This window comes from Heteronotia binoei, chromosome 3 (genome assembly GCF_032191835.1).
Source record: "Heteronotia binoei isolate CCM8104 ecotype False Entrance Well chromosome 3, APGP_CSIRO_Hbin_v1, whole genome shotgun sequence".
NCBI lineage: Eukaryota > Metazoa > Chordata > Lepidosauria > Squamata > Gekkonidae > Heteronotia > Heteronotia binoei.
Window position 1 is genome coordinate 158353234 of NC_083225.1, and position 23899 is coordinate 158377132.

Below are 23899 nucleotides of genomic sequence, written 5' to 3' on the forward strand. Positions count from 1 at the left end.
TAGGAAGAGGAAGTGGTGGTGATTGGAAACTCCTTGCTCAGAGGGGTGGAGCCCAAAGTGTGCCAACCGGACTTGTCATCCCAAGAGGTCTGCTGTCTGCCAGGTGCGCGCATCCAGCACGTGACAGAAAGGATTAGAAGACTTATCAAGCCCACAGATTGCTATCCTTTTGTGCTGATCCACGTGGGAACGAATGATACTGCCCGTCATAGCCCTGAACGTATTAGAAAGGACTATGTGGTTCTTGGTCAGAAGGTGAAGGAGCTGGGCACACAGGTTGTGTTCTCCTCAGTGCTTCCTGTTGAAGGCCTTGGCTTACAATGAGAAAGAAGAATACTTCAAATAAACGACTGGCTAAATCGATGGGTGTCGTCAGGAAAGATTCGTATTTCTGGACCATGGTTTACGTTTTTGAGAAGGTGGGCTTCTATCAGGAGATGGTTTGCACTTTATGGTGGTAGGGAAAAGGGTGTTTGGTAACAGCCTTGCTAACCTAATAAGGAGGGCTTTAAACTAAATTATATGGGGAAGCGAGACAATAATTCAAAGCCTTGCATGATGCCAGAAACTGGGCATAAAAACATTAAAGATTTGCTAAGAGTGGTGATTATGCTAGGTAATGTTAACTTGCAGGCTTGTATGGAAACCAAACCCTCAGGATGCATAAAACGTGGATTCCGATGTCTCTACACTAATGCACAGAGTATGGGAAACAAACAGGAGGAACTAGAAGTCCTAACAAAGGAAGGAGACTATGACATAATAGGCCTTACTGAAACTTGGTGGAATGACACTCACAACTGGAATATTAGGATTCAGGGGTACAACTTATTTAAAAGGGACAGGCAAATGAAAAAGGGTGGAGGTGTAGCAGTATATGTGAAGGAGGAGCCGTATTTTTTGGACCATAAGACGCACTCCCCCCCCCCCCCAAAAAAAGTGGGGGGGAAGTGTGTGCGTCTTATGGAGCGAAGGTACGTACCTTCCTCCGGGGGGGCCCGCGATCCGCTGCAAGCGCTGGGATCGCTCCTGCCTGCTGGCTCCAGCTCTGACGCCTACAGCAAGCACCAGGATCGCTCCATCTGCCCTCCACTGCTTGTAGAGAAAAAGTTAGGAAAGCTAAAGCTCAGTATGAGCTTAGGCTGGCCAAAGATGCTAAGAGCAACAAAAAAGGGTTCTTTTCTTATGTTCAGAGTAAGAAACAGAGCAAGGACACAGTAAGACCACTGCGAGGGCAAGAAAGTGAAATTGTAACAGGTAATGAAGAGAGGGCAGAACTGCTCAATTCCTACTTTTCCACTGAGAGAAATGGTGCTCAACATGGCAAAAACAGAACATATAAGGAGGGTATGATGTTCCAACCTAGGATCAGCATAGGGGTAGTACATAAACACCTAGTTTCTTTAAATGAAACTAAGTCCTCAGGGACAGATGAATTGCATCCAAGGGTTCTAAAAGAACTTGGGGATGTAATTTCTGAGCCTCTGGCTATTATTTTTGAGAATTCTTGAAGAACAGGAAAGGTGCCGGAAGATTGGGGGCGGGTGAATGTTGTCCCCATCTTCAGGAAGGGAAAAAAAGACGATCCGGGTAACTACCGACCCGTCAGCTTGATGTCTATACCTGGAAAAGTTTCAGAACAAATCATCAAACAGTCGGTTCTGGAACATTTAGAAAGAATGGATGTGATTACTAAGAGACAGTATGGTTTTCTCAAGAACAAGTCATGTCAGACTAACCTGATCTCTTTTTTTGAGACAGTGACTACCTTTCTGGATCGGGGGAATGCTGTAGACAGCATTTATCTTGATTTCAGTAAGGCTTTTGATAAGGTTCCACATATTATCCTTGTTGACAAGTTGGTAAAATGTGGTTTGGATCCTGTTACCGTTAGCTGGATCTGTAACTGGTTGATGCATCACACCCAAAAAGTGCTTGTGAATGGTTTCTCATCCTCTTGGAGAGAACTGACAAGTGGAGTGCCTCAAGGATCTGTCCTGGGACCTGTTTTGTTCAACATCTTTATCAATGATTTGGATGAAGGAATAGAGGGAATGCTTATTAAATTTGCAGATGATACTAAATTGGGAGGGGTCGCAAACACAGAAGACAGAAACAGGATACAGGATGACCTTGACAGGCTGGAAAACTGGGCTAAAATCAATAAAATGAATTTTAACAGGACTAAATGTAAAGTTCTGCATTTAGGTAGGAAAAATCCAATGCATGGGGGAGAATGGGGGAGACTTGTCTTAGCAGTAGTATGTGCGAAAAGGATCTAGGGGTCTTAGTGGATCATACGTTGGTTAAAAAGGCAAATGCAATTTTGGGCTATATCCACAGAAGTACTTCTTCACCCAAAGGGTGATTAACGTGTGGAATTCACTGCCACAGGAGGTGGTGGCGGCCACAAGTATAGCCACCTTCAAGAGGGGTTTAGATAAAAATATGGAGCACAGGTCCATCAGTGGCTATTAGCCACAGTGTATGTGTGTATATAACATTTTTTGCCACTGTGTGACACAGAGTGTTGGACTTGATGGGCCGTTGGCCTGATCCAACATGGCTTCTCTTAAGTATAGTGTCCAGATCATGTGATGTGATGGTATCGCTTTACTCTGCTCTGATAAGACCTCACCTGGAGTATTGTGTTCAGTTTTCGGCACCACATTTTAAGAAGGCTATAGACAAGCTGGAACGGGTCCAGAGGAGGGCTATGAAGATGGTGAGGGGTCTGGAGACCAAGTCCTATGAGGAAAGGCTGAAGGAGCTGGGGATGTTTAGCCTGGAGAGGAGACGGCTGAGAGGTGATAAAACCATCTTCAAATACTTGAAGGGCTGTCGTAGAGGACAGTGTGGAATTGTTTTCTGTGGCCCCAGAAGGTAGGGCCAGAACCAATGGGTTGAAATTAAATCAAGAGTTTCTGGCTTAACATTAGGAAGAACTTCCTGACCGTTAGAGTGATTCCTCAGTGGAACAGGCTTCCCTGGGAGGTGGTGGGTTCTCCTTCCTTGGAGGTTTTTAAACAGAGGCTAGATGGCCATCTGATAGCAATGACGATCCTGTGAATTTAGGGTGAAGTGTTTGTGAGTTTCCTACATTGTGCAGGCGCGGTTGGACTAGATGACCCTAGAGGTCCCTTCCAACTCTGATTCTATTTTCCCTGTTACAATGCAGCAAGAAAACCTACGATAATCTCATAAGAATTTCAAACTGGAACTTGTAACACTGAGTTCAGTTTGACTGTTTAATGTTATACAGTATACATACTATAAACTGAACATAATTGAAGAGCACGCTAACTGAATTTTAGCAAATGATCTCTCTGTACATTATTTATTGTAGCTACTGTATGCCAATCTCAATGTGTTAGTACATAAGGTAGTCATTATAACAGTATGGGGAGAATAAAATGTAAACGTTTTGAACATTATCATATAATCTGCACCTGGTTGCCTAATTACACATAATATCAAAGAAATTAACATTTATACTGCAAAACTATACTGAATTTACATTAACATTTTATGACTGATATGCAGCAATATTAAGGGAAATAATGACCCAATTGTGTCCATGCAAACAAATCTTCCACAGTCTGCAAGAAGTTTCCATATCTGTTTTATACTTTGTATAAAATGGTTTTAAGATAAATATTCCATAAATGTTGTCAGTGCAATTCTGTAAGTGAAAAAATGGGATACTAAGTTTCTCTAATTTGCACTGCTAAACTACAAGCAATCCGCTTGTTACTTGTACAAATTAAACTATCTAGGTGAAATTATTTGAACCAACTTACTGTTGTAGACAGCTGTTATCCAAAACTATGGTCATAAAAATATAGGAGAGCCAAGGAGGAATAATTACTAGCTAAAAGAGCTACTAGAAAAAAAGCACTTAAGCAGTACAGCTCGATTCACACAAACTGTCTGGCCTCAACTATTGCTGCTGCTGAATAATTACAAAAAAAATCCCCCCAAACAATAAAAATTATATAATTAAAAAAGCTTAGAAAAAAGTTGAATTTCCTTTGAAAAATATACTTGCAAACATGTTCCAAAACTACCACAATTTCTCACATGCCTTTCCCCAGTTTACAGTTCCTTGAAATTTTAAAAGATGCCTAATTTTATGACAATGTTCCATTATTCAATGAAATAAAATATTAATAAATTAAAACTTGATTCTCTCACATTAACAGCTAGCAAAGAGGAAAACAGAATGAAAAACTATATAGTTTGCTTGGCTAAGCATAAATAATAACCTATACATTTTGGTTCAAAGACAGTTTGGAAAACTGCATACAGGAATAATGTATTAAGTGGTTTGTTCCTTGTTTTTGCAAGTATATCCAAGAAACAAAGGTCAACCACTCTAAGGTAGGACATATGCTCCATACAGATTTTGAATACCCTGACTGATATATTCTGCAGCCAATCATGGATCTGAAAACACCTCATAAGCCCACCTCCCTAACACACATAACATTTAAAAAAAGTGAACAAAAAAGAAGTATAATAAACTCTTGGTAGAATATTCTTCTCACAAGGCAATGTAGCATACCCTACAGTCGGATAAAACGTTAAAAAAAATTACATCGCAGTTTCATTACATTTTCTCATAAACATGCAACTCACTGTGAAATACAAAAACACTTGGCTCTGAAGACCAGCTTTATAAAGACAGACTGCATCAATAAAATCTTCTTTCTGATTAACTTTACATGATAATAAAACCTGTATTTTTTTTTTTTTGCTAAAGTTCAGATAGCAGGTTTCATATTAGAATGAAATAATTTGCTCTTTGTGAACATAATGTTCAGGAGAAAATATACACATTGAAATACTAGACTAATAAAAAATTCAGTTACAGAATTTTATTGATACAGTAGATTAACAAAAACTAATAAGGAAAATAAGATGATAAGATTTCATTACATTATTTAATAACACATTTTAAAAATTAAAATATTAAATTCTTTTGAAATTCTCAATGCCACTAGCGGTCCAGAGGAGTCTGGTATCAATACTGAGGTGTGAAAAATGAATCCTGTTTCACAAATCTGCATCTGGCTGATTTTTTTTATCCCACATAATTCAAAAGCAATTTGGCATCTCCAGAGACAGCTGGGTGCCAAAAGTAAACACTGGATTACATACATTAAGGAAAACAGACCATGTCTCTTCTGTTACTTTCCAACAAATAGTGTCAAAGAAAGTGTCACTATTTTGTCAAGCTGATTATTTTTTCACAGTTAAATGCCAAGAAAAATAAAAAACACAAACACTGATAGATATTGCTTGAAATCCATTCTAACAATTTTTTTCTCTTTTTTTGAAATCAACAAATCTAACAAACAGTCTGGCACTGTCAGGTTTAAAGCCGCAGTAAAAGCTATACAAGCACTTTAGAAGTCAGAAACATTTAAAAAAGGGATTATTTACAGGTGGTTTCTTCAGTTCATGTGTCTATATAGCCAGCACACATTACACATCACAAAACCCCACAGTTAATGATATTAATATGTGCATGGCTTATGCTCGTGACCTAGGAACTCCAAAAGCAGGGCAGGAAACAAAGATTTGTCTGGACTCTCTTCAGCAACCCTACTGTGAGCACCAATAGCTTAGTTCAGCCTCATGCTTTATGTATATTAAGAGCATTCTTCAAAGCTTCCATTTGAAAAGGCTGATGATGTGGCTTGTTCATCGCCTTTCCCTTTTGGACGTCCTCCGTCGTACCTGTGAAACACACAAAATCAAGAATCACGTCTCAATTCAGTTGAGCAGAACAATGAGTATCAGCTGGTTTCCACATACATTATTATTCCCTGGATCAGAAATCTTATGTTAAGTCTGCTGTAGCAAAACAAGACAGAAGTCCAGTTGCAACTTAATAACTACCACAACTTTTTTTTTTTGCATCCACATGATATCATCCTTAGATGGCTGGAGAGGAGCAGGCATTCACTGCTCAATTGATCATGCAGACCTTCTGTTGCTGCTGTGAATGCCTCTTCATTTTGGCAACAAGGAAAGCAAGACAAAGAATCATCCTTGAGTGGATAGCATCTATCTACACTGCTTTCAATTGGTTGCATGTCTATATTTGGACCAACTAGTACTATTAAACACAACTGGACATGGATTGAAATAATGTATTTAAAAAGCTTTATATGGATTTATAAACTTCATATGAAACTCTATGAAATTACCCCAAAAGATAATAGATACAATTGCATCATCAACACAGATGCCCATCCAGATAAAACTGAGTCCTTTGTTACAATTTGGAAAACAGAAAACAGGAAATGTGAGTCTTCTTTCACAACATCTTTGTGATTTTAGAGGTGGCTCTGTTATGTATTTAAATTTAGTCTACAAGTACTCTAGATTACAGGGTCTGCAGTGCATAAATATATTCTTACTCTGATTGTGGAAACTTCCTCTTCTTCCATTTCTACTTCTTGGGGGATATCTTCAACAGGAGAACTACTCTGAAATACATCCATCTCTTCCCCAGATTCATTTTCTTTACTTGCTGTTTGTTTTGACCGCACAGCTCTTCTAAAACAGAAAAACAAATCAAATCTTCACTACACAAATTACATTTAAGCAAGCAGGACTGCGATGTGGAAGGGAGAGAAATGGCGGCCCTCATAGCACTTGCACTGTCTTACTCTCTTCAAAGTTCTTTCCAACATTCCCCTTGTTGTTGACTATTGGTGTCTGGCTGTAACTTAGTTTTACATGGAATTTACCTACATGCCTAGGTGCCATTCCTAAGCAGACATGGACCCAGAACACCATGGGCAACTAATGGCCTGAGCAGACATTGTTTGTTTACCTTTTAAGCATTTTATGGCCTTCCAGAATCAAAGAATCATGTCTTACCCTTTTTTTGGCTGTGAGGTTGGTGTTTTTGGTGGTCTTCCTCGTCTTTTCTGTGGTGTAGACTGGTTAGACTCAGTTGTACTTATTTCAGATGATTCAGATCTGTTTTGGAAGCATACCCAAATTAAACAGCAAATTTAAAATGAACTTGCAAGCTGAAAGCTACAACAGGGTTTACAAAACAAAAGGACTCACCTTTGTTGTGTTTTTCTTGGTGTCTTGTACTGCCGACCTTTTGGCTTTTGTTCTATATTCTCTATTTGCCTTTCTTCCTCCTCCTCTTCTTCCTCCTCCTCCTCGACAGGTTTAACTGGTGCAGCTTTTTTTCTACCTCGTTTAGAAGTCTTTACTGCTGGTTCTTCCTTTTGTGTGCCTCCACTGGCTGCCTTTGGAGGTCGTCCTCTTCTTCCCTTCTTTGGTGGACTGTTCTGTTCATCTTCACTTTCTAAGACTTCTTCCTTTAGCCTTTTTTCCTCTGACCACTGAGGTTCCTCAGACTCTGAAACAGCCGCGGATCTCTTCCTCCCTCGCTGACCACTCCTGAGTTTAGGTTCTTGTCCCAGTTTACTCAGGTCATCCATACCTAACTTCTCTTCTGGGTCTGTGATAATTTTCTTTCTACCTCTGGGCTTTTCAAGCTCTGACTAAGAATGGAAAGACACACGCCCAATCAAAATGGGTTGATGACAGTTTTTGAAGATAAAGAGATTTGATAAAAGTTTTCTCAATTATTAAATCGCATATTGATGGACCAGAAGGCTACAGTATGCTATAGAAGTCAATACCTAAGCTCAAGTACTAGATTTTTCTTGCAGTCTTGCTCAGCTATAGAAATGTACAAATGACTAGATAATTCTAATATTAGAAAAGCAGATTAATTAATTTAATATTGGTTTTAATAAAAAACAAGACAATCTCTCTAAGCCATTCCTTTAATTAGACAAGACACTAACACACAGTTACTATTACTGTCTGAATTGCGCTAGAGTTCCTATTTTAGAAAGACAAGATGTATGAGAAAGACAGGTTGCTTACCTGTAACTGTAGATCTTCGAGTGGTCATCTGTGCATTCACACTCATGGGATAGTGCGCCTGCGCCGATCCCCGAATCGGTATATGCAAAAGCCCGGGATTTTTTCGCGCCAGGCGCCAGCAGGCATGCGCAAGCGACCCACTGCGCATGCCCACCGGCGCCCGCGCGGCAATCCCGCCAGTTCCTCCCTGACCGCTGAAAGCCCCCTTCTGGAGAGAGAGAGACCGTCAGCAGTGGGGAAGGAGGGCGGGTAGTGTGAATGCACAGATGACCACTCGAAGATCTACAGTTACAGGTAAGCAACCTGTCTATCTTCTTCGTGGTCTCTGTGCTTCACACTCATGGGAGATTAGCAAGCAAAGCATACCTGGAGGCGGGAAGACGGTCAGCCTGAAGACACAGCCTGTAGCACCGCAGCTCCCAACCGAGTCCTCTGCTGAGCATGCACGTCCAGCGCGTAATGCTTCATGAAGGCATGCGGAGAAGACCAGGTAGCCGCCTTGCAGACATCGGAGAGGGACACGCCTTTCAGGAATGCCACCGACGTAGCCATCGCCCTAGTGGAGTGTCCACGCACAGGTCCAGGTAAAGGCTTTTTAGCCAACAGATAACAAAGTTTGATCGTCTCAGTAAGCCACTTGGAAAGTCTCTGAGACGAAATCTTGGACCCTAACTTAGGGGCAGAGTAGGAGACAAAAAGCTGGTTATCTTTACGAAAACCCCTTGAACGGTTTAAATAAAACAGGAGGGCACGCTTAACGTCCAGTGCATGTAGCCTCCGTTCCTCGTCCGAGGAAGGGCTAGGGTAAAACGTGGGTAACCAAACCTCTAAGTTAAGGTGAAACTGGGAAACCACTTTCGGGAGAAAGGTAATGTCCGGGGCCAAAGAAACTCCGGCCTCCCTAAAGGCAAGGTATGGGTAGTCACACCGCATCGCTGTGAGCTCCCCCGCACGGCGTGCTGAAGTGATGGCCACTAAAAACGCAGTCTTCCATGACAAAAGCTGCAGGGAGCATGTAGCCATGGGTTCAAAGGGACGGCGAGTTAGCTTGTCCAAAACTAAAGTCAGGTCCCACAACTGTGGAGGGGATCTCGAGGGGGGATGAAGCCGGAAGAGCCCCTTTAAAAACCTCTTGGAATGTGGGTGCGCAAAAACAGAGTGACCCTCAACCGAGACATGGAAGGCAGAAATAGCTGCCAAATAAACCTTGACGGAGGAGAAAACTAACCCCTCATCGATCAAGGACAAAAGAAACTCAAAAATTTTTGGGAGCCCAACCGAGTTGGTTGGCACAGGAGAGCCAGCCACGAAGTCACTGAACTTCTTCCACTTCCTCTCGTAAGAGGCACGGGTGGAAGGTTTCCTGCTACTCTGGAGCACATGTTGAACTCTGGTGGAAAAGTCTAGTGATCGATGAACCACGCTGTCAGCTTCAGGTGTGGCACGTTGTGATGGAGTACGTGTCCGCCCTGGGCCGACAACAGGTCCGGTTCCGCCGGAAACTGGTAAAAGACCCCCTCCGACTGCTGGAGCAGAATCGGGAACCAGCTCTGACGGGGCCACCACGGGGTCACCAGAATGCATCGTGGCCTCTCCTGCACTAACTTGTGGACCACTCTCGTCAACAGGGGTAAGGGTGGGAACATGTACAGGAACCAGCCCTCCCACCGGAAAAGGAGTCCGTCCCCCAGGGAAGCTGGGTCCGCACCCCCTCTGGCACAAAACAATGGGCACTTCTTGTTCCGCGCTGTGGCGAAGACGTCTAACTGCGGGTAGCCCCAAAGTTGGAACACCGGTTCCAGGAACTTCCACTGCAGTTCCCATTCGTGTGGGGACGCTGCGCCCCTGCTGAGCGAGTCTGCCCGTACATTGAGGACCCCAGGCAGATGCGTAGCCTTCACAAAAATGCCCCACTGGAGGCACTCCCTCCAGAGATCTAATGCCAGTGAGCACAGCCTGTGAGACACTGTCCCTCCCTGCCTGTTTATATAACACATGGCAGTGGTGTTGTCCGTCAGTAATGCCACTATCTTCCCCGCTAACAAAGGGCGGAAGGAACGAAGAGCAAAGTGGACCGCCAGCAGTTCCAGGTAGTTTATGTGGTACCGGTTGAGTTTCAGTGGCCACTTGCCCCCCACACATAAGTTCTCCAGATGAGCTCCCCACCCCCACATGGAAGCATCGGTGGCGATAGTCACGGAAGGGGTTGGCAGATGAAAGGGAGCCCCTTGGCAGATGTTGCCCTCCGACCCCCACCATTGCAGGGATTGAAGAGCCTCGGATGGGATGGTAAACCTCTTCCGAGGTGAGTCTCTGAGAGGGCGAAAATGGCGCAAGAACCATAGTTGTAAGCCCCTCATGTGCAGTCTTGCAAAACGCAGCACGCTCGTCGTCGCAGCCATCAGTCCCAGCATCCGCTGGATCTGCTGTGCTGTGCCCCACTGTCGTCTTTGGAGAAGCTGTACTAGGGTCATGATGTCCTTTGCTCTCTGAGCGGGAAGAAAAGCTCTGTGCTGATCTGTGTCCAACAGAGCCCCTATGAATTGAACTGTCTTTGACGGGGTGAGATGAGACTTCTCCACGTTGACCTGCAACCCCAGGGTGCCGAGAAGGCGCAGAGTGATGGCGATATGAGATGTTAGACTCTCCCTCGACCTTGCCACGAGAAGCCAGTCGTCGATGTACGGAAAAACAACGACTCCCTGAAGACGAAGGTGAGCAGCCACCACACTCATCAGCTTCGTGAACACCCGAGGAGCAGTAGACAGTCCAAACGGCAGGGCCCTGAATTGGAAGTGACGAGCACCCACTGCAAACCGCAGGAAACGCCTGAACGCAGGATGGATGCTGACATGAAAGTAAGCATCCCTGAGGTCCAGGGTCGCCATCCAATCCCCTTGGTTGATGAGGGGCAGGATTGTTTGCAGTGTAGCCATTCTGAATTTCTGATATAGAATGAATTTGTTCAGACCCCGCAAGTCCATGATAGGCCGTAGGCCCCCGTCCCTCTTGGGGACCAGAAAGTAGCGGGAGTAGAAGCCTCCCAACCTGGCCTCCGGTGGAACAACTTCTATGGCTTGTTTCTGTAGGAGGTTGCTCACCTCCGCCAGCAGAGGTGGGGAAGGGGGAGTGGTAACTACCACGGACTGGTTTGGGGTCTGGATAAACTCTATCTTGTAGCCCTCTCGTATAATGGACAGAGCCCACCTGTCTGTGGAGATTAACTCCCAGGCAGGCAGGAAAGGGCGTAGGCGAATGGAATGGTCGACAGTGGGGGCGATGACGCGTGCTTGCGGGAAGTCAAACCCCCTGCTTCTGTGGCCGAGCCCCCTTAGATTTATTAGAAGGCTGGCCCCCATAACGGTTTCTACCGTTGCCGGAGTAGGGCGGTCGTTCAGGTTGCTGCGAGCGAGGACGCCACTGCTCAGGGGAGAACTTCTGATAGGGCTTCTTGGTCCAGGGTTTGGACCATTGTTTCGACTTCGGAGACTTAGAGGAAGGCTGGACCCCCAAGTTCCTGGATGTCTTGACGCTCTTATCAAACTCTTGCAGCGCCGCGTCGGTCGTAGTGCTGAAGAGCCCCTCACCCTCGAAGGGTAAGTCCTCGATAAAGGTCTTGGTGTCTTGGTGCAGTGCCGTTGACCTGAGCCAGGAGTGTCGCCTGATGCAAACTGCCGATGTGATGGCTTTGGCTGAAGCTTCCACCATATGTTTCGCTGCAGCCAGCTGCTGTCTGGCTACAGCGAGACCTTCCCTTTGTAATTTCATTGCCGCCGTCTTCTTGTCCTCACTTAGTGAAGAGAGGAAGGGGGAAAGCTGTTCCCACACAGCATACTGGTACCTGGCCATGCAGGCTGCATAGTTGGATACCTTGATGCCAAGTGCCCCCGCTGAATAGACCTTGCGGCCCATCCCATCGATCTTCCTGCCCTCCTTGTCCGGTGGGGAGGAGTGCACCTTCCTTGCCTTCGAAGAGGAGGAGACGACCACGGAATTCGGACGTGGGTGGGTGAATAGAAACTCAGCACCTGCTTCCTGAACCCTGTACATGTGGTCCAGGCGTTTAGAGGAGACAGGTGTGGAGGAAGGCTTGTTCCACGATTCTTTGATGGCCTGCAGAATCACCTTGGTGACCGGAAGGGCCACCGCAGTGGACGTGTTCCTCTGCATTATGTCGAACACGTTGTCGTCCACTACGGGTTCCGGTTGGATCACAGGCAGTTTAAGGGTGGAAGCGATGCGCCTCACAAGGTCGCCATAGGATTTCAGGTCTTCCGACGGCGAGATCGGGAGATCCTCCGCCGTGTTGGAACCAGGCGAAGGCTCCAGATCAGGGATCTCACTGTCCGACTCCGATGACGAGGAGTCACGCTGGGCGGAGTGCTCGGAGAGCCTCGGTGTCGACTCTCGCGGTTGGAGTTGCACCGACGAAAGTCTCGGGGGAGCTTCGACCGGGACTAGCTGTCGATCCGGGGGGACCGACACCGACGCCGACGCCTTCCGGGAGTGATGCGAGACCCTCGACGTCGCAGAAAACACCGAAGCTTGTTCCCAGTCTTGGTAGTCCTCCGGGTACCACCGACAGGATTCGTATCGGGAGTAGGGAGGTTGCCACCGCCGTTGCTCCCATGGTGGTATCGGGAAGCGTTGCGGGGTGTAGGCTAGGTCCCGCCGGGGTCGGGGCTTGAAGGGCGGGTCTATGACCGGTGCCGAAGCGTCCACCCCCGACGTCGATCCGCTGCTCGACCGACGCCGCGAGCCTGAGGATGAAGACCGTTGGGTAAGGTCAATTTCCGGTTCCTGCTCCGACGCCGACAGGCGTTGTTGGGCTGCTGGGCTCCTGCGCGGGGAAACCCGAATCGATTTCGGCGGTTTTGCCGATGCCGATGCGCCCTCCGACGGAGAAGGAGTGCGGGGTCGCTTGTGCTTCTTCTTCGATTTCGCCTTTTTCGGATCTCGGGTCCCCGAGTCCTCTCGGCGTTTTTTAGCGGGCGTATCCACCGAACCCTCGTGGGGACGCTTCGTGGAGCCACGCTCTTCCGGCGATTCCAAGGTCAGAATCGGAGCAGCATCGGCCGATGCAAGCTCCTGTGCCGGGTTGTCGGTCGACTTCGGTGCCGAACCCTCCATCGGTCGATGGGGTCGAAGCGCCGATTCGGTAAGCGCTGCCGATAGCCGAGCCGCTCGGTTCTTCCTGGTCTGTTTCGAGAACCGAAGGCAATGCGGGCACGACTCGACTCTGTGCGCCTCCCCCAAACACAGTAGGCACAAGGAATGTCCGTCGGGGGGGGCAATCTTCCTCCCACAAGCCTGGCAGCGCTTAAAAAACCCCCAGCGACTTTCCATAAGCGGTCGCGCGGGAAAAGCTTTTTCCTTTTACTCAGAAACGTCTGAGAGAAAGGGAGGTCAAAAACGGAAGCGGACCACCCCAAAGGGCGATCCGCCGGACTAAAAGCAAAAACGCTTCTTCTTCTTCTTTTTTTTTTTTTTCTAACACTAACTAACACTAATAACTGGCTAACTAACTATATACAAATCCAAAACGGGCTGAAAGAGAGAAAAAGATCGCTCTCACCGACCGGAGAATCAGAAAGGGAACCTCTCTAGCGCAGCGGTCAGAAAGGAACTGGCGGGATTGCCGCGCGGGCGCCGGTGGGCATGCGCAGTGGGTCGCTTGCGCATGCCTGCTGGCGCCTGGCGCGAAAAAATCCCGGGCTTTTGCATATACCGATTCGGGGATCGGCGCAGGCGCACTATCCCATGAGTGTGAAGCACAGAGACCACGAAGAAGATCAAATGGCAGTTCATTTCAAACAGGAATGAGTTCTGCTTATTTTTCAGATCACAGAGTTTAAACCTGAAGGTTAACCTGACTTTTGATACTGAGTCAGCCACAGGGATAACAACTTTTTAGAACGTTTTTTCTATATTATTTTAAATTTAGTTTTACATAATTTCTATGCCACCTTCCTGTGGCTCAAAAACCATACCACAATTTATAAACTAGACAGTAAAACACAGCAATAGAATGAGGAAACTGCAGTGCAATTAACTAATCCTTACAATTTCAGAGTCATCTCTCTTGTCATTCTTCTTCCCTGGCAAAGGTGAAGCCATGGTATAGTCTTCATTTTCACTGTGGTCCATTTCAGTACTATCAAGTCTAGTACAATATAGATGTTTACAATTATTAGGATCACAGTCTATCCTATTGCTTCCTTTTTAACCCAAATACCTAAGAGACAACAGTTTCTTGGTAAAGTTTCAAGCAACAAATTAAATACTAACAAGAATTCATTTTAACAGGTAACATGTTCACTCACTTTCTGCCTAAGACAGGCTAAATATCTATTTTTATGACAGGCAGCATGCCTAGAAATCCTAGAAACTGCGAAATGTAGCATCTACAGAGATTGTACTTTCCTTCCCTGTTGGGTGCAGGAGTACAGAAAGTACCAGTATACATGCACAGAAGGGAGGGCAGTTAATCTAGATAAGACAGTAGTAATGCTGGTTGGGAAGGCTGAGATTGATTGATTGATTGATTTATTTATTTATTTATTTATATTTACATTTATATCCCGCCCTCCCCGCCTAGGCGGCTCAGGGCGGCTAACAACATTTCACATATTTAACAAAGGATAAAACTTTAAAATTTAACAATTAAAGAAATTAAACATAAAAACCAGTTAATTAAGTTAAAATATTTAAAATACATGATTCATTACATAGAATAAATCTGGCAGCAGTAAACTTGTTTGGCGCTGGTTCTGCCAGTTTAGATGGTTCCATAGTCGTATAGTAGATGGCGGCTCCTTATTCTTAGCAACTCAGCAGATATCAGCATAGGCTTGCCTAAAAAGAGCGGTCTTGCAGGCCCCGCGGAACTGGTCAAGGTTCCGCAGGGCCCGCACTTCCTCCGGGAGCTGATTCCACAGTACAGGAGCCGCGGCTGAGAAGGCCCGAGTTCTGATGTTTTGAAGTTTGACCTCTCTCGGCCCAGGGATAGTCAATTTATTTTTGCCCATCGACCTCAGTGCCCTCTGGGGTTCATATGGGATTCTAGAGGGAATGAATCAACATGTCCTAAATGGAATAACACTGGCTTTTTCAGACCAGGTCAGGAGCTTGGGGATGCTCACAGACCCTGCCTTGCTGTTTGAAAAATAGGCTGGTGGCCTGGCACACCTTCTGTCAGCTGCATGTCATCTATCCACTATCTCATTACATAGACTCAGTCAATCTGGTCACACTGATCCATACTTCTGTAACTTCATGGTTGGATTATAATAATAATAAGTTTTTATTTTTATTATTGCAACATGCTCTATGTGGTGCTGCCCTTGAAGACAACTGGGAAACTACCACTGGTCAAGAATGCAGCTGTCCAACCATTGTCGGGGGCTAACTGCATAAATATATGTTGCTCATTTGGAAACAGCTATATTGGCTGCCAGTCTGTATCTCAGTTCAATTGAAGGTGCTAGTTATAACCTTTAAAGCCCTTAATGATCAGCGATCCACATACCTGGAGGACCATCTCATTCCACATGTCCCTGTGTGCCAACTACAGTCTCAGGCAGCCATCTGCTAGCTATCCCACTATTTAGGCTGGCCCGTCTTGCATTGACCAGAGTCTGGGCATTTTCTATCATGGCTCCAGATCTATGGAATGGGCTTCCTGAAGTGAGGGGACCCATTCCTTAGAGAACTTCAGGAGGTGTTGCAAGACCTGCTGTTTGTCAGGACTTTTAATGGCAGATATCTTTTAAGAGGGGAAAAGAGATAGATTTGGGGCTTGCTATTTTATTTTTAACAGAAAATGTTTTTAGTTATTATTGTAAGTTACCTTGAATCAAGAGGAAAGGTGGGATATGTTTAAATAAATAAATGTTTCATTTATTCAAATCCTCCCTTTCCTTGTTGAAGCTAACCATAGTTAGCATTATGCCTTTTCCAATGTTTTCATTACCACAACTAGCTCAAAACCAGAGCCTGCAAACATAGCTCAAAGTAGGCTCTGAAACCTGGGATCTGAACTCAAGCATAGTTGGCAAAATGCTGAAGGTGTATTGCTAATCATGGCTCCTAAAAGGTAAAGAAGAGAGAACCATGCTAGAGAGGAGAGAAGAGTTCATAGTACCAGTGAACAAAGTTGCACCAGTAACAGTAATCTTGGGTTGAACATTTCATTTAACAACTACAGCTGCTAAGAGCATAATGGAACACAAATACATACCAAAATAAAAACAGCATGTTAAAATATATGTAGTCTACCCAAATATCCTAAACAGATTACATCCAGAAACAGAAATTAACTAGATCAATTTATGATACAACTGTTCCAGATACTAATAGTTACCATGTCATTTGCCAATTTACAATTTAATCTTTTCTACATTAAATGCAAAGAAAGAAGAAGTAAAAAAGAAGAAATTACATTTAAATCCTGCCCTCCACTCCAAATCTCAGAGCGGCTCACAATCTTCTTTATCTTCCTCCCCCACAACAGACACCCCATGGGTGGGGTGCTGAGAGAGCCCTCACAGAAGCTGCCCTGTCAAGGACAACTCTGCGAGAGCAATGGCTGACCTAAGGCCATTCCAGCAACTGCAAGTGGAGGAGTGGGGAATCAAACCTGGTTCTCCCAGAAGAAATAACACTGATCTGATGTAATAACCCAGTAAGGCAGCAAACCTTTCTCCTGTGCTTATTACATAACTACTGAAGCTTCAGCAATTGGATATGACCAAGAATTCTGCTGAACACTCACCTCCCTTTGATTCTTCCAGGTGAGCTTGGATTTGAATTGCTACTGGCATTGCTTACAGTTTCCATTCGTGAAGATTTGGATTGGGATTGCTTGCCTGCTGATGAAAGAGGCTTATTAACGGCTCCAAGAACGTTGGCTGCTTTGGGCTGAAATTCAAAATGAGCAAACAAACCTCCGTTTTAACCTATAAACTTAATACAATGGATACGTATCTAAATTAACAAACCAAACATGGTATGCACATTTTTATGATTCTGTAATCCCAATGCAATTGTAATTCAGTATATCCAAGTTCTGAGTGTCAAAATCAAATAACATGACAAAAGAGTTAGAGAAAAACCTGTATTCCCCCCACACCCAGGTTTCAAATCTTTTCCAATTTCCTCAGCTTCAAACAGAAGTCCACACTGGTAAATAAAATAATATTATATTTAGAAATGTTATTTAGGTTTTAAATTACCAACATACAAAGGCTGTAAATGTAACAGAACATAAATATTCTTGTTCCCTGACAAATTACAAGGACTTTAGTAACATGAATAAAGTTGTAGAACAGATAACATAGAACAGATTTTTCACTGCCAACTATGAAGACACAATACAGCGTGCCAACTTTACCAAAGGCAGCTGTCAATGTTTTTTCTTGTTCTCCAGAAGGCATATGGTCAAGTTCAAATTGCAGTTTTCATCTTCAACAAGATATTTCTCTTTTTACAGTTACCATGTAAACCACAGCATAACTGTTTCAGAGTTACCTTGAGCATGGTTCATTCTGCGGCTTCATTTAGACTTTACATAAAGTATAAGTAAATTACTTGACTGTGTATGCATTCCTATTAGCTCCCATAACAATGATACTCAGTATTTATATACAGGGTTTTCAATGTTCACATTACTTCATATATACTCCCCCAGTAATTCTTACAACAGCCCGATCAGGTAGAGATATACGTGAACGAAAATAGCTTTGTGGCAGAGGCAAAATCTGAACCACAGATCAGCTCATTCGCCTAAGCACTATGTTCAGTTAGTTAAGTGGCCCATACAAATCTTGGTTCAGTTTATGAACCACCCTGAACCAAACCAGAATTTTTAGATTCGTGCCCATCCCTACTGGTTATAATATCAGTTTAGGACACCCCAGATTTGATTCCCTGCTCTGCTGTATAGTGTCCAAAACATTCTTTAGCCTGGCTGTTCTATCTTCAACAGGGCAAGTAAATACATAAGTAGAGTAAGAAACCCTGCCTTAATCTGCTGGAAGACTGTAGTTAGGGCCTGTAAAGTTCAAACTGGGTTTTTATGTTTATTACATCAGTTGCTTTGAGCTATCAAGAGCAGCAGAAAAGCAGGGTATAAGTATTCTGATCACTCTTATTCTGTGATGTTACAGCATTGTTATTACTTTCTCTGTACAGTAATGGAACCAGGTAACAGAATGTAAAAACCCCTGAAGGGGTGTCTACCTCTGGAAGTCTGCTATGCTTACAAGTGAAAATAGATGAATGACAGTTGAATAGCCCATTACAGAGCAGAGCAGATTTTCCAAGGCACATTTCATTTCAAACACTGGTCAGATGTGAACTATTAATGCTTGCAAAGGTTTATATAGTACAAACCTCACTTTTCACAGGCAGGATGCTTTCCTTAACCTACACTTTAAGTCCTGATACCTTTAAAAACAAAATGGAAGCCTTTCTGTAGAAAAGGCAGTACATCATTTTAGTTATCATGATTCCAACTTTACTGCTAAGTAAACAAAAATAAAAACTCACTTTTCCAGGAGTGAAAAATGATTTCATTTCTGGAGGCAGATAATTTTTGGTATTGCTGAAATTCTGCAAGGAAAAGAAGGAAATCAATTAGAAGAAACATTTGAACCATAGCTTAGGCTGTAATTTGAACTCCAGACTAGTTATTATTTATCTCTTTTTTATATCAGAAGAGATTTTTGACATACTTTTGGAGCTGAAGGAGAAAAAATTAACACAAAAAGGCACTTGATTTATACACTATGTAAGCTGCCACAAGATTTCTATTTTTCTTTGTGCTGCACGAGCGGGGCCAGACCTAGGCTGATTCCGCATTTGACGTTTGCCCTCCTTTCGCTCCGGGGTTGTTCCATGCGGGCCAGATTTCCCGATTCTGCATTAGAGGATTTCCCCCGGATTCAATTCCCAATCTATTCCATGTTTTCTGATTCCACATTACCGCTGCTCCCGGAGTTCCCCCTTCTCTCATTCGTTTCCCTTTTTTTTTTTACACGCATGTTTGAATTACAACGTAATGCCGGAGGCATAATACTGGTAAAGTCACGTGTTTTCCTTTTGCCCTGCCATTGGCAGGTTAAGCACCATGAAATCTGAGTTGGTGATCCACCGTTTTTATCCACACATGCTGAATGTTAAGCACACAGTTTTCCGTTAAAACCTATAACAAATTACAGATGTGTGAAAGGGGGGAGGGAAGAAATATGCAGAGGGGTTAAGGGAGAAAGTTTCCCCAACCTATCAAAAATATAAAGCTGTAAACATAATCAAATTTCCGCTCCAGTTTGAGGCCATGGGGGGGGGGGAATCGATAAAGGTGGCAATCACGTATGTTTAAAGTAGTTCGTGCAACATCGCTTTTTATTTAGTTGCGTTGCAACGATCTTATTTGGAAAAAAATATAGCAGCCAGGATAGATTTTTTTCAGAGGGGAGAAGAACATAATCACAATGCAATGGCACATTATCAAATTCACGTGGAATATAGTAAAGAAGGGGGCGGGTGCAAGTAAGTGATGCATTCGGAAAAAGAAAATAGCGTTACATCGTTATATTGTTTTCGCGTTGTAACGCGAAATGAGTTGTTTTTTAAAAAAAATTAATCCATTTCAGGAAAATATTGCATAATTTTCAAAGGGAGTAAAATTGCGGAAGTATGACGAAATAACTGGGCGGAATCATGGGCATGAAGTTATGTGGGTGTGTTCTACTGATGCAAGAAGTTTGACAGTGCACTGGCTCGAGTTCCACAGATAAAATTCTGAGCCTCGGAACCGCAGCATAAAAAGATCTGGTATTTTGCCGATCTCCTTAATCCGGGGCAGCACCGCTTCGGAGGCGGGTCAAACTGCCGCCCCGGGTCAAAATGTGCGGAAACCAACATCTGCCCCGGGGGAAACACAGCGTCGGAGCCGGAGCAAAGGCTAATGTGGAATCACCCCTAGAATGTTTGGCATGCTAGGCCAGGCTAATTACTTGCACTCCTCCCCCCACCCCCAGCACAGATAACCAATTTTATCCTATGGGCCCATAGGACAGAATGGAGAGATTGTGCCATTGCTACTGTGCAACCCCACAGAAGGGGTTTAAAGTTTAAAACCCCTTCTCTAGCGTCACGCTGCAGTGGTGTCCCAATCTCTCCATTCTGTCCTATGGGCCCACAGAATAGAATGGAGTCCATTCTATCCTATGGCCTCTCTGGGCAGTCCAATTCTGTGCCCCTGGACCGGTGGCACTTTAGCCAATTGCCTCAGTGACCTAGTGGGAGGTCCAGCACTATACACAAGACTAAAGGTTACTCCTCTTAATTTTTACTGTGCTCTTAAGTTTGTGTGGACTAGAATATATTATGATTTATAGAGTAGCACAAGCCACAGTGAAACTGTAGTTTAAGCCACAGTGATACTGCTAAAAGATGCTTTGGATTAGATCCAGTAGATCAAGGCTTTTTTGTAGAAAAAGCCCAGCAGGAACTTATTTGCATATTAGGCCACAGCCTGTGACACCAAGCCAGCCGGAACTGTGTTTCTGTGCATTTCTGCAAAACAAAACCCGCCCTAAAGCAGACTATTAATAAAAGGAGAGGTGATCTTTGCTGATTTGCCCCTCATGCCATTCCTTAGAGCAGGGATGTCAAACTCATTTGTTATGAAGGCCAGATCTGACATAAATGGGACCTTGTTCGGCTGAGCCATGTCGAGACAGGCCATGTGTGTACCTATTTAAGATTAGGTAGCAGAGATATAAACTTTATAAAGGACAAAGACATACACAATTAAAGATTAAAAAAACAAACAAACCTTAAAACATGCTTAAAACATTGGCACTTGTCGGGAGGGACGGTGGCTCAGTGGTAGAGCATCTGCTTGGTAAGCAGAAGGTCCCAGGTTCAATCCCCGGCATCTCCATCTAAAAAGGCCCCAGGCAAATAGGCGTGAAAAACCTCAGCTTGAGACCAAGGAGAGCCGCTGCCAGTCTGAGTAGACAATACTGACTTTGATGGACCGAGGGTCTGATTCAGTATAAGGCAGCTTCATATGTTCATATGTTTTAAAGGTGCTTTCTTTGCATTTCTCCCACGGGATCCAGGGAATTGGGCAAAGGAAGCTCTGGCTCTTTCCTTCCCCAGGGAACCAGGAAGGGATGAGCCTCAGCCAACAGAAGGAAGAGACCCTTGGCTCAGTAGCTCTGCTGTGCGATTGACAGAGCCTGGCAAAGCAAGTTCTCTCTCCCCCTCAAGGAAGGAGCCTCAGCCAATGGAGAAAATTGAGGTTTTGCTCTGGAGCTCCTGTGTGATTGAGCAAGCCTTGCAAAGCAAGATGTGATGCAGAAGGAAGCAAGAGAGAGGGAGAAGGAAGCAGATGACAACCAATTGCTCGAGGGCCTGATAGGAACTCTCTGGGGGCCTGATTTGGCCCCTGGGCTGCATGCTTGACACCCCTGCCTTAGAGTCCACTGTCTCCTGGAGCAAAACTGCAGGGAGCATCAGGGTCTGCAGCAGAAGTGTGAGATGAGAAAGTTGTGTCCCACTGGATCCAACACTTAGCTGAAGCAGCAGATCAACACGGGCACCCTGTGGAACTTGCTGCAAATTTAATGGTTACATTTAAAATGCTCTTATTAAAAGTGCCCCCCCCAACTTTCTAGTTCAATGAAATATAATGAGGGAAGACCTTAATCCACAAGCTGAACTGTACCTTATCAGGTTGAGTGAAATATCGAGCTGGAAGTACAGGGTCTTTGGGAGATTCCAAACTGTATGTTGTGCTCTTTGACATGATGATGTTCATTGCTATGTCACACACTGTGTAAAGTTTCTGCGAAACACGGAAAGATACAACAATTAAACAAATTATAACCCCTGAAAAAGTCATTTTGAATTTTCACCTTTTATGCAGAATTAAACTTCTACCGTGATACTAAATGCAAAATGGGTTTTTACGCACACAGCTCACTGTGTGATACTGTCAAGGGGCAGTATGGACATATGTCCTGGAAAGAGAATGTTAGTCTGGTTCACATTTATTTTACAAATATGAGAGATTCTGTAAAGTTTATTGCCCTCTTCAATGTTTCTTAGGTCTTGTTACCTTTCTGAGAGTTACAGGCTCAGAGGGCCCCTGTTCATTCAAGAGCTACATACAAACAATTTAATCCGATGCCATACACAAATGCCCCTCTCCCAAAAACCTAGAATGTATTGAACTATGTAGTTATTCCAGTGAAATGGTACTTCCAAATGTAGGACTAGGGGCTGATGATTTCTTCCTCTCCCTCAGCTGACTCTTACCTTCACCCCCTAAACTTCAGGAACACTATTCAGGGAAGATCTGTGGGCTGAAGCTGGAGGTGAAACCAAGAAAGTCCTCCTTGGAAAAATATGGGGATGATTACAGATATGCCAATCATACCATTAAGCTGGAAATTTATACAGGTTCACAAAGGTCTCCTGTAAATATGAGATTTTTAAACAATTTGTGGTGCCTGGATATTTTTAATTCAACTTACTTCATTCATTTTGGGATCATCAGGTCCTTGAGCATCTTTAGTCTGCTTAATGTTTTCCACCATTCTTCTGATAAAGGCATGACTGTTATTTTCATTTTTAGCCATCAGTATTTCCAAAATGAACCAGAGACACCTAGAAGAAAGATTCTATATTAAAAACAAAGTTGTCAGAAAACCAAGCAATATTCTCTGCAACAGCACCTTACTTCATAATTATTTTCAGTCATTTAGTCAGTCATTAACTGATTTTCTTGATTTTCCAAACCAAATATGGTTTTGAAAAACAATTTTCTTTGTCAAACTAAACAAGTTCATGCAAACAAATTGTTAATATAGACTAACAAAAATGTACCGATGATTGCGCAAAATCATTTTTTAGAAGTCTTACTCTTTAATGTCTTTCAGTTGTTCAATATCTTGGACTTTGACATAATCTGGATCATGTGCCAGAAGATGAATAGTATATGGAACAACATACTCCGGTAGAAGTGACAAAAGTTTCTCTGAAAGCATGTTAAAACAAATCAAAATAGCATTACATGGTACACCTTTAGCATATCACATACAAGAGTACTGAACTTATACAGAACATGGTACATTAGACTAATTAAGAAATTTCACATACATGAAAAAGGACCCAAACACGTTAAATCTGTGCAGAACTATGAGAAGAAATACTGAAAACAGGAGGGACTTCCAAGAAATGTCAATTGTCTAATTTTATGAGTATCAGAATTTCACTGCATAATAAAAGCATACAATTTAACTCACCTACACCAATATAAGAACGTATAGATTTTTAAAAAATTGTTTCCTCCCTAAGTGTCCAGCAAGTAGTCATTATATTTGTAATATACACGATTAATATCATCCCCGGGTCCCATCATCACCACCATTCTCTGTCATATCTCCTATTCAGTGCTGGTTTGGTTAAGAGAAAAATGGGATTTATTTATTTTATATTCCGCCCTCCCCACCGAAGGCAGGCTCAGGGAGGCTCACAGGTTGGGGTCAATGAATGACCGAACAAAATAAAACATTGATAAAACATAGGAACATAAAAACAATTATAAAACATCAATTATAAAACATATTAGTAGGTGCTAGTGCATTAATTCATGAAACAGTTAATTTCAATGGTAGCAGTATAACTGAATGGTCAATATTAGGTGTTCCAAAGGGACCCCAGATCACCGTATCGTGGTAGGAAGTCCAGAGTGGTGTTAAATTTCTGGTTTATGGGCCTAATCCGTTGGTGTAGAAGTTGCCATTATGGGAAAGCAAGGTGGAAGAGTGCCGTTTTACAGGCCCTGCGGAACTGTGGGAGCTCTTGCAGGGCCCTAACATCCTCCAATAACTCATTCCACCAGCTAGGTGCAGCAATGGAAAAGGCCCTGGCTCTAGTTGACTGAAGCCTAACT

General features: G+C 43.8%; 1 protein-coding gene across 1 annotated transcript in view; it reads right to left on the reverse strand.

Moving 5' to 3' along the window:
- Positions 1-4524: 4524 nt before the first annotated feature.
- The window catches only part of PDS5B (PDS5 cohesin associated factor B), a 98345-nt gene continuing 78970 nt past the window's right edge, over positions 4525-23899 (reverse strand). The window contains exons 26-35 of the mRNA XM_060234711.1: positions 22867-22981; positions 22479-22611; positions 21668-21787; positions 18478-18540; positions 16703-16848; positions 13993-14092; positions 7090-7538; positions 6895-6996; positions 6429-6567; positions 4525-5742 (exon numbers count right to left, since the gene is read on the reverse strand). Coding sequence (XP_060090694.1) covers positions 5707-5742; positions 6429-6567; positions 6895-6996; positions 7090-7538; positions 13993-14092; positions 16703-16848; positions 18478-18540; positions 21668-21787; positions 22479-22611; positions 22867-22981 — 1403 coding nt within the window. The 3' untranslated portion in view covers positions 4525-5706. The remainder of the gene's footprint in view (positions 5743-6428; positions 6568-6894; positions 6997-7089; positions 7539-13992; positions 14093-16702; positions 16849-18477; positions 18541-21667; positions 21788-22478; positions 22612-22866; positions 22982-23899) is intronic.